This window comes from Aquarana catesbeiana, linkage group LG06, assembly GCF_042186555.1.
Source record: "Aquarana catesbeiana isolate 2022-GZ linkage group LG06, ASM4218655v1, whole genome shotgun sequence".
Taxonomy (NCBI): domain Eukaryota; kingdom Metazoa; phylum Chordata; class Amphibia; order Anura; family Ranidae; genus Aquarana; species Aquarana catesbeiana.
The window spans coordinates 174,677,422-174,695,490 of record NC_133329.1 but is presented as its reverse complement, the minus strand read 5'-3'; the positions used below and the strand labels follow the sequence as shown (position 1 = coordinate 174,695,490).

General features: G+C 40.0%; 1 protein-coding gene across 3 annotated transcripts in view; it reads right to left on the bottom strand.

Moving 5' to 3' along the window:
* LOC141101800 (myosin-11) overlaps positions 1 to 18,069 on the bottom strand; it is a 208,667-nt gene that overhangs the window by 78,136 nt on the left and 112,462 nt on the right. For 2 of the 3 annotated variants that reach the window (XM_073591142.1, XM_073591145.1), the window contains exons 6-9: positions 16,983 to 17,003; positions 11,689 to 11,781; positions 8,261 to 8,324; positions 5,964 to 6,062 (exon numbers count right to left, since the gene is read on the bottom strand). In XM_073591142.1, coding sequence (XP_073447243.1) covers positions 5,964 to 6,062; positions 8,261 to 8,324; positions 11,689 to 11,781; positions 16,983 to 17,003 — 277 coding nt within the window. The remainder of the gene's footprint in view (positions 1 to 5,963; positions 6,063 to 8,260; positions 8,325 to 11,688; positions 11,782 to 16,982; positions 17,004 to 18,069) is intronic. The other variant, XM_073591143.1, reaches the window with a different exon arrangement.

The window sequence follows — 18,069 nt, the reverse complement described above, 5'->3', positions numbered from 1 at the left end:
AAAACTTCTTGAAAAAAGCCAAACTGACACTGCAAATCCAATCCAAACACAATCCTCCTCTGTGAAACGCCCAGCACCACTATGGAAATGACGGTCACGGCGGACCTCAAGGGACAGCGTTAGATCGATTCTCACCCCACTTCTCTGACACGCTACTGGTGTAGATATCCTGCTGTTAGGCAAGCCCAGGGGGCAGCTCCTCTGTCACCCTCGAACTCTCTCGCCGGTGTACGGAGGTACACAACCACGTCCCGTCCGTCACTGATTGTTACTGGTAGATGCCGTACAGCCACGCCCCGACATGTTTCGTCATACCTGACTTCCTCATGGGATTGCTGTTGCCTGTAGTCACAGAGCCTGCTTGCCCTCTTTTATTGGCTTGTGACTGTCTGCCTCTCCTTGTTGGCCTTCCAGACATACTAATGGCCTGTAGCTGCACTAAGCTGGGATATATATATATACTGATACTGCAGCTAGCAAAATCAACTGCCTGCCTGTAGTATGAGAACACCACCAACCTTCTACAGGTATCTTTAGCTGAACACTGTGCAGAGCTCGCAAAAAACTAACTTGAAGCTTATTTAGCTGCCTGCGGTAGTGATAGGGTCAGGAAAACACCACCAACCTTCGACAGGTAGCTTTAGGTGAACACTGTGCAGAGCTCACAAAAAACTAACTTGTAGCTTATTTAGCTGCCTGCGGTAGTGATAGGATCAGGAAAACACCACGAACCTTCGACAGGTAGCTTTAGGTGAACACTGTGCAGAGCTCGCAAAAAACTAACTTGTAGCTTATTTAACTGCCTGCGGTAGTGATAGGATCAGGAAAACACCACCAACCTTCTACAGGTAGCTTTAGCTGAACACTGTGCAGAGCTCGCACTACACTAACTTGTAGTTTTAGCTGAACACTGTGAGGAGGACGCACTACACTAACTTGTAGCTTTAGCTGAACACTGTGCAGAGGTTGCACTACACTAACTTGTAGTTTTAGCTGAACACTGTGAGGAGGACGCACTATACCAACTTGTAGCTTTAGCTGAGCACTGTGAGGAGGACGACTACCCTAACTTGTAGCTTTAGCTGAACACTGTGCAGAGGTCACACTAAACTAACTTGTAGCTTTAGCTGAACACTGTGAGGAGGACGCACTACCCTAACTTGTAGCTTTAGCTGAACACTGTGCAGAGGTCACACTAAACTAGCTTGTAGCTTTAGCTGAACACTGTGAGGAGGACGAACTACCCTAACTTGTAGCTTTAGCTGAACACTGTGCAGAGGTCACACTAAACTAGCTTGTAGCTTTAGCTGAACACTGTGAGGAGGACGCACTACACTAACTTGTAGTTTTAACTGAACACTGTTCAGAGGACGCACTACACTAACTTGTAGCTTTAGCTGAACACTGTGGAGAGGTCGCACTACACTAACTTGTAGTTTTAGCTGAACACTGTGAGGAGGACGCACTACACTAACTTGTAGCTTTAGCTGAACACTGTGCATAGGTCACACTACACTAACTTGTAGTTTTAGCTGAACACTGTGAGGAGGACGCACTACACTAACTTGTAGCTTTAGCTGAACACTGTGCAGAGGTCGCACTACACTAACTTGTAGTTTTAGATGAACACTGTGAGGAGGACGCACTACACTAACTTGTAGCTTTAGCTGAACACTGTGCAGAGGTCGCACTACACTAACTTGTAGTTTTAGCTGAACACTGTGAGGAGGACGCACTACACTAACTTGTAGCTTTAGCTGAGCACTGTGAGGAGGACGCACTACCCTAACTTGTAGCTTTAGCTGAACACTGTGCAGAGGTCACACTAAACTAACTTGTAGCTTTAACTGAACACTGTGAGGAGAACGCACTACACTAACTCTAAATAGTCTAGCTGCCTGACTGTGGTACTAATAGGATCAAAAGAACACCAGCAATTTTCTTCAGGTAGCTGTAAATACTGTAACAAGACAAGCCTGCCTGTCAGTAGGAAGATAACAGGAACGGATCTAGCTAAACTGAATACAGTGTATATATATATATATATATATATATATATATATATATACACACAACACCTGGGATGCATATATATACACAATACACTGTAAGTGCAGCTAACTCACTAACTGTCCTGCCTAATCTAGCTAACTCAAATGAAATGACACTGTCTCTCTGTCTATCTAAGCACGCTGGAACACACTACACAGGGCTGCCGTGCAGGCAGCCTTATATAGTGTGGGGCGTGTTCTAAACCCCCTGAGCCATAATTGGCCAAAGCCACCGTGGCTTTGGCCAATTACAGCTCTCTCTACTGACGGCGCTGTGATTGGCCAAGCGTGCGGGTCATAGTGCATGCATCAGCCAGCAATGCACTGCGATGTCGCAGTGAATTATGGGCTGTGACGCGCCACACGAATTTGGCGCGAACGGCCCATAATGTTCACAATTCGGTGAACGATCGAACAGCCGATGTTCGACTCGGACATGGGTTCGACTCGAACGCGAAACTCATCCCTAGACATGACAATTTTATAAAATTATGCAGGATCTTTCCACAACAATGTAATACCAAGAGAGCTTTTTAGTAATAGGCCCATTGCATAGATGCAGCATTGAGCCTTGTCCACTGCCTGCAGCCTATCAGGTTGCAGCTTGGCAGGGCTGAACGCTTTACCAAGTGGTACTCATATTTGGGAAAAAATAGGGGTAAGTGGCGCTCCCTAAGAAGGGGTATCCCTATATGAGTGTATATCCCAAGAACACCTAAATGTGTGGTGCAGTGGGAAAAAAATTGTGACCATCCACTGTTAAATAGGCTATTGGAATATTTATGTCACTTTAGTGGTATTTGCTTACATATTCTCAATATCATGTATTGATGCTATGCTTACTTGGTAAGGTATTGAGATACATATATATTTATAGGAATTTTTATAGGAATTTTTGTTTCACATATATTTATGAAGTTTAGGATTTAGATGGTTTCAGCACCACACATTTAGGTGTTCTTGGATATACACTCATATAGGGATACCCCTTCTTAGGGAGTGCCACTTACCCCTATTTTTTCCCAAATATTTGTATCTCACCCTCCTTAGGGAGGTGTGATTCAGGGGAGGCTGCATACCGGTATTGTCCTAAGCGTGGAAATCTAGTCCATTTTTTTAAGTGGTACTCATGTCTAGGGTTGAAATACTTTACCAAGTGGTACTCGTGCTTAGGGTTCTATGTGTTCAGGGAAGAATGCCCAGAATGCAGAAGAGCAATTTGTGGATGTGAAACACTGGGTACAGGGGTTGATTTACTAAAGGCAAATAGACTGTGCGCTTTGAAAAGTGCTTTGAAAAGTGCAGTTGCTACAGAGCTTAGTAAATGAGGTAAAGCTTAATCTGGCAAAGAATACCCAACCACATTCAAGGAAACTAAAAAAAAACAGCATTTTTGTTTGAATGTGATTGGATGTTGGAAGTCAGCAGAGCTTCTGTTCATTTACTAAGCTCTAGGGAAGGGATATGCAATTAGCGGACCTCCAGTTGTTGCAGAACTACAAGTCTCATGAGGCATAGCAAGACTCTGACAGCCACAAGCATGACACCCATAAGCAGAGGCATGATGGGACTTGTAGTTTTGCAACAGCTGGAGGTCCGCTAATTGCATATCCCTGCTCTAGAGCAACTGCCCTTGCAGTTTACAACTGCACTTTGCAAAGTGCACAGTCTATTTGCCTTTAGCAAATCAACTCCACAATGTTTAGCTCCACCCAGACGCAGACTGACATAAACTTTGACAGGCTGCAGTCAGTGGGGCTAGATACTGCACCTGTTCCTCCAGCGTGCAAAAAAACGCCAGTAGGGATGCACAGCAGTTAGACACTCGCCACCCCCGTTTGTAAAGGGTTCTATAGACAACATTTCTAATTTGTTCTTTTATTTTGCTACTACAATGTTCTGGTACCAGACAGCTGAAATATTATTCAGTCAGTCTAGTTCTTATTTAATTTTATTTTTCTTGGATTAAAGTAGAACTGTAGGCACAATTTTTTTTTTATTTTGGATAGAGTAAAGGAGGGTTATAACCCCTTCAGATTTTTATCTATTTATTTTTTTGCCATCTTTGTCCCATTGCAGAAATTTCCCTTCACTTCCTGTCCCATAGCCAAACGGGAAGTGAGAAGAAATCTCTGCAAATTTGCAGGATTTTTGGGGACTCCCAGGTCACCAGAACTAGTGTCCCAATCCCCCTACTTCTTTTCTGGGGACACCCCAAAATTTGGGATTTTTTCTTACTTTCAATTTCAATGCTAATGGTAAACAGGACAAATAGGGAAGGTGAATCTCCTTAGCAAGGGCACAGACAGCAATACAAACTGACAAGCATTCTAACTCCTCTTCATTCTATCCAAAACTAAAAAAAAAAAGTTTTGCCTTCAGTTATACTTTAAGGTGCTCTGGAGGCCATATTGCTTTCAATTTTAAAACACAATTAATGTGCTTTGTTCATGAATCTGATTGTATCAGTTTATTAGATTGCATAGTAAAAACACAGAAGAGATGGATGGTTTATGATCATATCCTACAAATATCGATCAAAATTGATCTATGAGGAGTAGCCACATACAGATACTGTACATAATATATAAACATATCTAGCAGTTGCAACAAACATGGGACTCTAGAGTGTAAGCTCCTTGAGAGTAGAGACTGATGTGAATGTGTAATATAAATGTAAAGCGCTGCGTAAATTAACAGCGCCATATAAGTACCTGTAATAAAATTACAAAAATTATTTGCAGATGTTTTTTTACAGTGTTATAAATGAATCAGTTTAGAAAAAAAATCATGATTTTTAGAGGTTTTGTTATTAGGCAAATGTGTTGCAACAGGTGCTGTATCTGCAGCTGACCTTGTTCTGACAACTGAATGTTAACCACTTGAGGTCCGGGCCATAGCCGAATGACGGCTACAGCGCGGACCTCAATCTCCGGGAGGACGTCATATGACGTCCTCCCCTATGCACGCGCACCGCGCGCACCCTGCAGGGCGCGCGGTCTGCGCGCTGTGATCACCGAGTCACGGAGACTCGGATGATCACAGATCCGAGTAAGGGGCCGGTCCTGGCCCCTTACCATGTGATCAGCTGTCAGCCAATGACAGCTGGTCACATGATGTAAACAAAAGCTCGGTGATCGGTTTCGTTTTCTCCTCACGCTGACAGCGTGAGGAGGAAAAAAAAGCCGATCACCGGCTCATGTCAAAGGGACATCGGTCCCGAAGAGGAAGGAGGCACAGATGCCTCATCTGTGCCTCCAAGTGCCATCTGCCAGTGCCCACAAGTGCCACATATTAAAACCCACAAGTGCCACATATTAAAACCCACAAGTGCCACCTATTAAAACCCACAAGTGCCACCTATTAAAGCCCACAAGTGCCACCTATTAAAGCCCACAAGTGCCACCTATCAATGCCCACAAGTGCCACCTATTAGTGCCACCTAGCAGTGCTGCCATCAGTCAGTGCCCAATCAGTGCCCAACACTGCCACCCATCAGTGCCCATAACCGCCACCCATCAGTGCCCATCACTGCCACCTATCGGTGCCCATCAGTGCCGCCTCATCAGCGTACATCAACGAAGGAGAAAAATTAACTGTTTGCAAAAATTGATAACAAAATATAAAAAAAAATATAATTTTTTTTCAAAAATTCTGTCTTTTAAAATTTTTTTAACAAAAAATAAAAACCGTAGAGGTGATCAAATACCATCAAAAGAAAGCTCTATTTGTGGGGAAAAAAATGATAAAAATTTCATTTGGGTACCGTGTTGTATGACCGCGCAATTGTCATTCAAAGTGCGACAGCTCTGAAAGCTGAAAATTGGTCTGGACAGGAGGGGGGTTTAAGTGCCCAGTAAGCAAGTGGTTAAACATAACATGCATATACTATTTTGGATCTATATTACATACCTTTCCAAGCAGGTTTGGCACCTTGGAGTAAATAGTAAAAGATGTGGAAAGCTCTTTCTTCCCTTGCTTGACGAACAGCACGGGATTTTTCGAGCAAATCTATTTAGTTATTAAAGAAACAACTTTCTCTAGGACAGAAAACAACTGTAAACAACGCTGAACTAAAAAGTTAAGAAATGCAGTACTTGTTTATGCAGTGGCATATGGTGCCAACATCTTAATATTCCTTATATGGAATGTCCACTTATATTTTAACCTTTGTACAAAACATTCCTGTGTAATGGATCTAAACAAGAGCCAATAGTGAGGACACTACAGTGATATGCTATGTTAGGAAATGTTGCTGAACTTGTAATTCAGAAGGTTCAGTCTATAATATTTTCATCTAAGTTTCATCTAACCCTGTGATTTTTCTCTTTGCTATGTTTGGTACACACACACAAGAAGTTTTCAGCTGCCCTAGGCAACTTAAGATGTCTTCAGTTGTCTTACATTCGAGGCATTCAATAAAGTCATTGCTTTATGTGACCCAGTGTTAAGCTGACCATACACTATACACTTTTCTTATTCAATTTTCTTTAGATTTACCTTCAACTATGTAGTACAATGGCCTGCCTGATTGCATACAAATTGAAAGAGTTTAGATTTGCCCTCCTATTATATGGTTTTGGTAAATCTAAAGGAAACGTTGTACAAGAAAAATGTATAATGTATGACCAGCCTTAGTATTCTAAAGATAACAATAGGAACACACTTGCAAATGCACCTTGGTATTGGTGGAAGGCTTCAAAATATATTTGCAAATGTGTTCAGCTGAGACCTCCAACTATTTTTAAATGTTAAAAATAGGCTTTAAAGGAAACCTGTAAATATGCAGGGTGCCATTGACGGCACCTCCTGAACACGCTAATGGCGCAGATGTCCCTGGTATCAATGCTTTCAGAGTTACTGACCTAAAATAAGAATGTAGAAAGTAAAGTCATAAAAAAGAAAATCTTCATCACCTGCTTTTCTGATCAGTGGTTTATAATAATTAAAGCAAGTTGATCAGGCAACTAGCATTTTAAAAAAAAGGACAGGTCAGTAAAGGTATCTTCCATATGTCCCTGAATTGCACCTTCCATATGCATCTCCCTAGCTAGCTATAAATTAACAGAGCGGTTTGCAATTATCTCTTTTAACTCTTTTAGTGGGCAGCACAGTGGTGTAGTGGGTAGCACTCTCACCTAGCAGTAAAAAGAGTCGCTGGATCGAATCCCAACCACTACCTGCCTGGAGTTTACATGTTCTCCCTGTGCCTGTGTGGGTTTCCTCCCACACTCCAAAGACATGCTGGTAGGTTAATTGGATTCTGTCCAAAATTGGCCCTAGTATATGAATGTGAGTTGGGGACCTTGGATTGTGGGCTCCTTGAGGGTAGGGACCAATGTGTGCGATGTATGTGTGGAGTGCTGCGTAAATTGACGGTGCTATATGGGTAGCTTAAATAAATAGGGATAATTGTAGACACGCACCCACGCTCACTCAGGATGGACTGGTGTCTTTATTCAACCTTACTAACTATGTAACTGTTGTCAGTTAAGTAGCCTGAAGTGGTCACTTGACAACACTAACATTAGTCAAAAGGGCTTATAAGAGTGTTTTGAGATTCTATAGGCTGCTGAAACTCAATGTATTTTCCTTGTTTGTGAGGTTCATGCAGCCATGTCTTGCATTCAAAAAGTGTTAATAATAAGAAGCAATATATAGAAACAGAACAGTATTAAGGCAAAGAGCAATGTGCAAAAAACAGTACTTGGCAAATCATCTTCAGGTGTTCGGCCATAAATTAATGCATGGTAAACTTTGGCTTCCACTCATTTCCATACAGCATTATTCCTTGCATTGCCTTACTAGAGGTATAGAGACTCATGAAGCTCACTGTTTCTGGCTTCCAGGAACTGGCCTACAGCATTGGTTTCACTAGAAATGATTTTAATTTGTTGGCAATCATGGACTCAGAAAAAATGTTTTCAAGGAATGGGTGAATTATTTTCTTAGATAAAGATAATTTTTGAATTGAGATGGAGGAACACATTGTCATAATCTTTGACTTTGGTAGCAGCTGGGAAGAGCATCATTTGGAGCTGTAAAAATTGTGAATTTAGCATCTATATAAACAATTTCCATGTCTTAGTGTGTTTATATTTCTACTGTGGATATTTGCCTTACTTAGACATACAGAGCATATCTGTTTATCCAACTGGCTGACTAGGCTTACCAGAGTTCCTTGAAGTATAGCAGGCTAAAAAGGATACAGGTTTCAATGTTCGCTCCCACAATGTAGCCAGTAACATCAAAGTTGATTCGAATAAATTTACCCTAAGCAAGACACAGAATTTATTTTATAGTCATATCATCAAATGTGATTATTTTACATATTTCATATGTGCTTCGCCCATGTAGGGAAAAGCAGCGGGTCCGATTTAACGCCCACCTTTCTAGTAGCAAACTGCCTCTCCTTACGCAGAAGTGCTGGATGCTTTCTTCACTTCAACAGAGCAGCTAAGAAAAGGTGAGCATGCGCTGCTAGGGAAGGAAGCATTAAAGTGAACCTGTTGCTTGGATCTACATGGGCAGAGTTTGCTTTATAGGGTGAAGGCACATTCAGACTTATGGAGAATGTACAAGCAGATTTCAGACAGCAGGTAGTTTTCAAACTGAATTTATTATAAAAGGTTGCAGGTAGCTAAATAAACAGAAAACAAATCCAAGCCAGTGAAGCACCCACTGAAGATTTTCTCAGAGAGTAGCTTCCTGTGGCCCACGACGGAAAGAGAGGCCTGCAACAAAACCTCCTTAAACCTCTGAACACAGCAATAGCAGCAATAGAAGCCAGTAAAAACAAAATTTGGCTGGGATCAGGGCTAAATGTAAGGACAATAAACATTAAAACATACCTCCTTCCCCTCTCTTCTCAATGTCACAATACATACATATACAGTATATATATATATATATAAATAGTTATGTATACATACATATATATATATATATATATAGTAAAAATCCAGCGCTAGTAACGCACTGATATATACTGCATTAAACGTACAGTAACGCACTCAAATATACTGCATCAAACATGCAGTAACACACTGATATATACTGCGTTTAACGTCCAGCAACGCACAGATATATACTGTGTAAAACGTACTGTAACGCACTGATATATACTGCGTTAAACGTGCAGTAATGCAAAGATTTATACTGCGTTAAACATGCAGTTATGCACTGATATATACTGTGTTAAATGTACAGTAATGCATTATTACATGTGTACTGCATTAAATGTGTAGTAACGTAAGGATATATACTGCACTAAAGGTGCAGTAATGCAATGATATATACTGCGCTAAATGTACAGTAACGCACTGATATATACTGCATTAAATGTGCAGTAACGCACGGATATATACTGTGTTAAACGTGCAGTAGTGCACAGATATATACTGCATTAAACGTGCAGTAATGCACATATATACACTGCGTTAAACATACAGTAACATACAGATATACACTGCGTTAAATATGCAGTAACAAACGGATATACTGCGCTAAACGTGCAGTAAGCCACTGATATATACTGCGCTAAACATGCAGTAACGCAAGAATATATACTGCTTTAAATGTGCAGTAACACACTGATATATACTGTGTTAAATGTACAGTAACGCACTGATATATACTGGTTTAAATGTGCAGTAATTCACTGATATATACTGCAGGAAACCTGCCCTCACAAATTAAGCTGACACTAAAAGTAAAAATGAATGATCACACTACACTCACTAAATGGACACTAAAGTAAAAATGAATGGTCACACTATATTCACAAAACTGACACTAAAGTAAAAATGAATGGTCGCACTACACTCACACTGAACTATCAATAGATTCACACTAAACTGATATTCTACACTGACACAATAGCACACTATAGCACACTAACTCGCTAGCAACACTGAAAAGAGCCCTGTTCTATCTCTCTCCATGCCAATATCACACTGCAAATGGCTGCTCTGTGGAGAATATTTTTATAGTGTGGGGCGGGAGTAAGAGCAATGGGCCATGATTGGATAGAGTCATCATTACTTTTTCCAATCATGGCTCTGAAAGTGATCTGTGCCCTGATTTGGCAAAGCCTTCATTGCCTCAGCCAATCAGGGCTTCCAATGCACTGTGTGGCAGCGCAGTGCATTATGGTCATTCGGTGGGCTGAACAAACGGTTGAATGTCCCGATAATTTGGGTGTTCGTCGAACGGGCGAACAGCCAATGTTCGGCCCAAACTCATGCTCGGACCGAACCATTCACCCAACTCTAATGCACAATGTAAGGATCTTTCTTTACACAGAAAATATGAGCAGAGATACTCACTATTAACTGCAAAAGTAACTCTATATTGCCTGAGTATCCTGACGTTTAAACCAGAAGCATTGTTTACAAAAATGAAGACATGTTTGTGCTATTGGGCTAAGAACTAGATTAAAAAATATGAAGTGTATGATAGCTTATGGTCTATGAGAACAATTAAACATTTGAAATTGTGTAAGAATTGTTGGGCTCTGGAATACTTGTTCAATCAGTGCCACCGGCTAGAGACAGCGTTGCTGATGAGTTTATTCTGATGGCGTGGATCTCACTCGCTGTCAGAATACAATAGCTCCACAAGAGGGATTCCACACCTTGAATGTGTGGATGGGGGAATCAATTAATTTTCTTTCATTCTACTTGCTGGTTAAATAAAAGAAAATTAAACATGTATGGCCTGCCTTAGAGGGTATGTACACCATACCGGATGAGAGCAGAATAAGCATATTGTAGCATCTTTTTGATACATGTCAGAAACTATCATTGGTTGATTAAATAGAAGTATTTTGAAATCTGCAATATATAGTATATGCTAGGAGAAGCCATAGTAGCAACCAGTCAGACTTTTTCTCCAGTCCTGTAATGAAAATTTGACAAATTAAGGTGAGGGCCCATTTACATCACTGTAGTGCTTTAGCACATACGCATTACCTAGGTTGCATTAGGTAGCCCTAAAATTTGAATAGGCTGCCTAAAACACTAAAACACCCCGAAAGGGTACAGGTACCATTTCTGGCAGCACACCGCAACATGTATTATGCTGTGGTGCAGCATAAATCTGCTGGCAAGGTGCGCTAAGTTAAAGAAATGAAAATAAAAGTAAAACTATAGGTAAAACTTTTTTTTTCTTCATTTTAGATCAAGAGGAGTTTATAAGCTCCTGCCAGATTTTTTTTTTCACCATCTGTGTCCCATTGCGGATATTTTCCTTCACTTCCTGTCCCATAGCCAAACAGGAAGTGAGAGAAAATCCCTGCAAAATAGGGGAATCCCTTGGGCCCCCCAGGTCACTAGAATTAGTGTCCCCATTGGAAGATTTCCCCTCTAATACTTTTTGGGGACAACCTAAAATTTGGGATTTTCTTTTACTGTCATTTTCAATAAAAATGGTAAACAGGACAAATAGAAAGAGTCATTCTCTTTAATGGGAGCACAGACAGCAAAAAAAAAAAAAACTCAGAGGGGTTCTAATCCATCTCCACTCTATCCAAAACAAAAAAAAAAGATATTGCCTTTAGTTATACGTTAATGCAATACACTAGTGTGAATGGGCCCTCAGTGTTTGAAATTCTTAACTGACAATGAATGCTACTTACAAATCGAGAGGAGTTGTCATTTTTCACAGTTTTGGCATTTCCAAAAGCTTCAAGGATGGGATTAGCCTGAAGAAGTTGTTTTTCCAGCTCTCCCTGGAATTCATATCAAGCAGTGTTATGAACATGAAGTCAGAAAATGATACTTATTCAAACGTTTTTAATAAAGTAATGCAAAGAGCAATAACGACTGTAAAATTGTGCTGCCATCTCGATTTTTATTTACTGTAGTCGTAGTGTTTAACATTATTTGTGGTTGGTTGGCAAGGGATTGCACAGCTTGTACTTTGCTCTTGGCATTATTACATAAGCCACACAGACACAATAGTGATAGATTTAATATAACTGTATATTGTATATTTGATGGCATTTGTTGTTAAATGTCATTGATTTACTGTTTGGATATTGACCATAAGACATCAATAGTTGTTATTGAAGTGATCTCTAACATTGCTTCTTTTTTGCTTTGACCTTCAAAATTGCCAAGTTTATCATTCTGTAATAACATTTCTAATGTATTTGAATATGAAAATTAAAGTCTGCTCTTCCACGTAAAGATGGGGGCTTTTTCAGCACTGTTTTTCGCCCTTTCCTGAGTACGGCTTAAACTTGGGAAGTCCTTATCCCAGGCATACTTGTAGTCAGTCAAACGACCTTGTGTAGAGTCTGATCGCCTCCACTGAATGATCTTCTTGCATACCATCCAGTAGCCACCACTGCGTGATCGTGTCCAGAATCTGGTTTGAGCACAGATCTTTTCAAGTCAGCCATGGTGCAGTCCAATTTCTAGCAAGTCCTTGTAAATATTATAATATGGTTCTTGATTGCAATGTTCAGGCTGAAACAGGCATTTATCCACTTGAATTGATCTCTGCAATATAATGACTCTAAAACTACCAAACGTAGTTCAAGGTTGATCCTTTTACAGCTTTGGTTTCTTTTCTGGGTTGGAATCTTCTCTTTAACTCCTGTTGCTTTAAGAAAGATGATCTTGTTTTTCATTTATTTTTTTATTCTCTTGTATTCACAATTGCAGTAGTTTGCTTTGTCTAATCTAAGCACACAGCATTTTTGGATAATTTAAAGTCTTTGTTAGCTTGTGCTCACAGATCAGTTGCCCCTTTGAATAAACAGATCAATGTACTAGCGAATGCAATTCAATTAGGGTCTCTGCTGTAGCATGAAGTATAAAGCAGCAGCTATAATGCAGTTCTGTAATGTTTCACAGATCAAAGGCACAAGCTAGCACCAGAAAAGCATCATTACTGGGGACCCTGACTGGCCTTGGCACACAACCAAAGCCAAATGATTCAAATTCTTAGCATAAACTATTATTAAACTAAGACATTAGGGATTCCCATAATGACATACTTTCTGAACTGTGCATAGCATTGGGCCATGTTATGAAGAATTACATAGTATCAGGATGGAAAGTGGCTATAACCCCACCTTAACCACTTGCCTGATTTCCACTGCATTCCACAAAAATGCAATAGCGTTAAATGCAGCCGATGAAACAAATCGTTGTCTTTGAATGATATAATTGACTTTTCATGCAAATTCACAATAAGGGAGGTTATTCACTTCATCAATAAATACACAGCACAACATGCACGTGCAGTAACGGACAGATGTAATATTGACAAAATAAAGCATTTTATATGAAGAATTAACAAAATTACTTTAATTATCATATGCGGATGTTAATCAGTGCAAAAATGATATTTAAATGCAATGAGATTGTGATATTTGCCTTTGTTTTAATAACAATGCATAAGGCAATGATATGCAGATATCTCGAGTAACTGTTTGTACTTTAAGGCTGAGTTCACACCGCAGCACGGAGCAGCTCACAGCAGGGATCCGGTGCGTCCCTGTTCACAGTTTCAGGTCTGAATTTAGCAAGAATTTTTGGCTGATTTCGTACCTAAAACAGACCAGAAGACAGACGGGACTCCTGTGCAATTTGCACCGGTGCCACTCTGGAGATGTGTGAACCGACTTCAAAGAGAGCCGGTCACAATCTCCTGACATGCGAATTGGATACAGGGAAACCTACATCCAATTGGCAATAGTGTGAACCCAGCCTCAATTTGTCATTACATTGGAAGATTATTTTTTATTTGTTGCTATGAGTTATTTAACATTTATGTTTGCCTTGAGAAAAGAATTCCTGTATATCTCTGCTGCAACATGTGATACTGGCCTGAAGGGGTACAATATACAATACTTAAAGAGACCAGCTTAAAAAATTGCAGGTAAAAGCACAGAAAAATCAAGTATTTTTAAAGTGTTTTTACTTTCCATAAATGATTTTAATTGACTTGTAGTGTGCCCTTGAACTTGAATAAAACATGTGACTACTCTAGGGAGAGCCAATTCCAGTGCAGCTCCCTCCCTTATTGCATGTCATAGCCCTTTCCTTTTTTGGGAGTGTTAAATTACTCTCTGAGCACATCCAGCTCTTCCACCCATTTGTTCACCTATCTGGTGGGACCCAGCAGTAGTCTCCAGATTTTTGAGTGTCTACCCAAGGGAGGCTTTTCACAGGTAAACATCTTTCATAAAATATGTCATTTTATGGGAAGATTTTGGATGAAATAAATGGTCTAGAAACAGGGGGGATTTACTAAAATTGGTGCACACAAAATCTGGTGCAGCTGTGCAAAGTAATCAATCAACTTCTAGGTTTTAGCCCCCATTCACATCGGACATATTTGACATGCGATTTGACATGTCAAATTGCATGCCAAATCTGAACCTATTGCTGGCAACCGCACGGATTCCCAAAAGTAGTTCCTGCACTACTTTTGGCTACTTTAGGGGTGATTTCAATAGACATCTTTGCATGAACTTGCACAACAGATGTCTTTCAATTGGCCCCCAAACTCACACTGAAATGCGGGTTTGAAATCATGCGAGTTCAGCTGAACTCGCACGATTTCAAACCCGTCCTCTGTGTGACCTCACTTGTCATTGTCAAAGCTTAATTGAACAAGCTGAAGTTAGAAGCTGATTGGTTACTGTGCACAGCTGCACTAGATTCTGTGTGCACCAGTTTTAGTAAAACTCCTCAGGGTCACTTTAAAAGACATTCCAAAAAGAGAAGAGTGAGCTTTTTTTTATTCATTAAAAAAATCCAATTGCTCTAAATTTTCACTATTCACATTGTCTGTAGAAGGCTGGAAAAATACAACACGTAAAATGTTCATCTTTACATGAATAAAATAGGGATGTCATAGACCAGCAGTAAAAGCTGCTATTGATCTGTTACTTGTGGTTCCACAGACCAGCAGACAAGCTGTTATTTGTAGTCCCACAGACCAGAAGGCAAGTCAATATGTTACTTGTAGTTCACAGCTTTAACATGCAAAGCTGTTCTGCTTGCTGTAGTTCCACTACATGTGCTTTGTTCTTATCTTGGTCCTGGATACAGGACTAAATGTCTCCTCTCACCTGCTGATTATTATAATTAGCTACTCCACTAGGCCTTGTCCAACCTGACTATCTGTCTTAGTTCTACTGCAACTGATTAAAGCAGCATCCTCCCTCCCATTTTCCTTTATTTAGCCTTGACTATTTAAAATCAGTGCAGCTTTCAGCTCAGTGCCCAATATTGCTTTTGCAAGTTAGCAGCTGAGCCCTGTACTAGCCTGCTATCACCTGCTTTTGTCCTTTGAATATTGTGTACCAACCTCTGGCTTTGGCCACTACCTGCCATTACCCTTGGCATTGTTCCTGGCTAACCGAGTTTGCTACCTGCCCCACTCTCAACATAATTCCCGACTAACCATGTGTACTACCTGCCTGGATCCTTGGCTTCATTCCTAGCATGTCTGTTGAGTAGGGTAAACCTGGGGGTTGCAACGTGGGTTCAGCACACAGTGAAATTAATTTCCACCATGAAGAGATCTGGTGAACACTGACTGATCCTTGGACTCCTGGAGGATCCCACATCATCTGCTCTCACCTGGGAACTTCTGCCTACTTCTACGAGTTCTGTCCTGACTCACAGGTCAGACCTGTCCTGTGGTGCCCTGCTTTATTGTAAACCAGATATCAGCCTACTCTTCTCGAGTAAGCCTATCATCTCTTTTTGGGGTATCCTTAATAGTGTAACTAGAGTGTCCATGTTGGACTAGACGTCAGAACAAGGGAGCAGTTTAATCTGCTCTCTATTTATATTCAATTATATTTTCCCAGAAAAATTCCTCCTGTATATAATTAGCTTTTTTTTTACAATGTCTGTTTAAAAATGGTGTGTAAAGGGTGTGTTTATATTTAAAAGCCAACTCCATCCCAAACTGGCATTTTGGTTTTGGATGAGCTCTAGTGGACTGAACTTGTAGGCTATATTGGCAAGATTAGCCTGCAGATGTTTTTGTCTCCACCCCCTCCCACAAGGCTGTTACAAAGATGACACAGACCAGAAGTTGTCTAACCCAGTTATTGCAAAATTTAACTTATAAAAAATCAATTGGAGAATATTTAAAAGCACAATTTGGCTTTGTAATAACGATGGCAGTTGTGCAGCACTAGAAGACTTGTGAGGATTTCTCACCAATCGATTCCCTAAGAGATATAAGTCAGTATGTGATCATGCCTGCTACCATCACACATATTTAAACATCATTTTTGGATGGAGTTGACCTTAAAAGCGACAAAACATTAATAGCAAGCAGGTTGGCATGCAATCATGCAAGACACTCGGAATATCAGTAAAGAACATGCACATTTGGGTTTACAATCAGTAGAAATTTAACAGTCCTAATACATCAAGGTTGAATGCCATTATTATTTAGACTCTTGACAGGTTTCCAATTCAACTTGTTGACTTTTTCAGGATTATCATAATTAATCAACCACAAATATCTTACACACAAAAAAAGAGTATGAGGTTTGACGGTAGACCAATGATTCTCAACCATTCCTAAGGCTGAAAAGCAGCATTAGCCAATAAAACAGAACATCTGTAGTAAGATGGTATAATTTTTGAAGTAACAGTTTTTGATGTCTCCAATTGTTTTTGGACTTTGCAGATGGATAATATTGTCAATTTTTATACCTACAGTACATGGAATTAGCTTGGTTGACAACCACATTTCTAGACTTGTCAGAGCTCACTCATTTCACACCGTTATGTGTCAAGGACAGGTGCTATTGTTGCGTTTCTCCGTGTGATACAACATTATATCACCACCACCAGCTCCTATATCACTACTGCCACCACTGGTACTATAGCATGCAAAGTTCCACACTGTGGTAAAAAACACACACTTCACAATCTAGTTACTCACGTAGGCAAAAGATGGGCCTTGCTGTAGTTGAATAATGTGGTAAAACAAATGTCAGGATCATAGTGGCAAAAACAACATAATGTCCTTTTGTAACAGACATTAAATAGACAATTTGCATGGAGAACATATCTGCACAATAATTACAGATAAATGATACGATGATTTCTTCCAGACTTATCAAACTGACCAGTGGACCACAAAAATGATGGGAATAGTAACATGACTTGCACTGAAATATGTATATAAGGCTTTTGTGCAAACTGTGACTCGCCAGCTTATTCAAATGATATAAGTATTAAAGGGATTCACAGCTTTAACTAAACTTAAATGCCTGTTTCAGGCAACTGAATACAGTAATGTAGGGGGGCACAAATAACAAAAGTACTCATTTAGTTAAAAACAAAGTACACAATTAACCTGGAAAAAATAAAATGTTATATACAGTATTGCTGGAGCATCAATAGAACTATCCATATTGACCCAGAAATTTAGATAATTGCTATCCAGCTGAGTGCAGCCTCTCATTCTCTGTGGTCATCTGTTTCCATTTATTTTTACTTTTGCAGTCAAGTTTGAGAAAACCCCACTATATGTTTGTTATGTGTTCCCATTCACATAGCATACCTAACAATAATTTTTAAAAATATTTCTCACCTTTTAGATGGGTCTTTGGAGCAGGCTCTGGTAGACTGCAAGCTACTCTGAGCAATTTCAAAGTGAGTCTGTCCCCAGACGAAATGAGGACAGACTTAGGCTCCATTCACACTAGCGCGTTTTTTGATGCATTTTGCATTTTGCAGAAATGCATGGGAATTTTTTAACATGGGTTCCTATGGAACATGTTCACATCAATGCTTTTTTGTATCTCTGCGTTTTTGGAAAGGGTCGGGGACTTTTTTTCATGCAAAAAGCAGCGTTTTGCATGTAATGGATTTCAATGGACAAGCATCAAAAATGCAAGTGCACCGTTTTTGCAGCGTTTTTGCAGCGTTTTTGGTGCGTTTTTGGTGCGTTTTTGCCGGTTTTTTTTTTTTTGTAATTTTTTTTTAAGACTGTAAAAAAAAATGAAAAAAAAAAAAAACGCAAA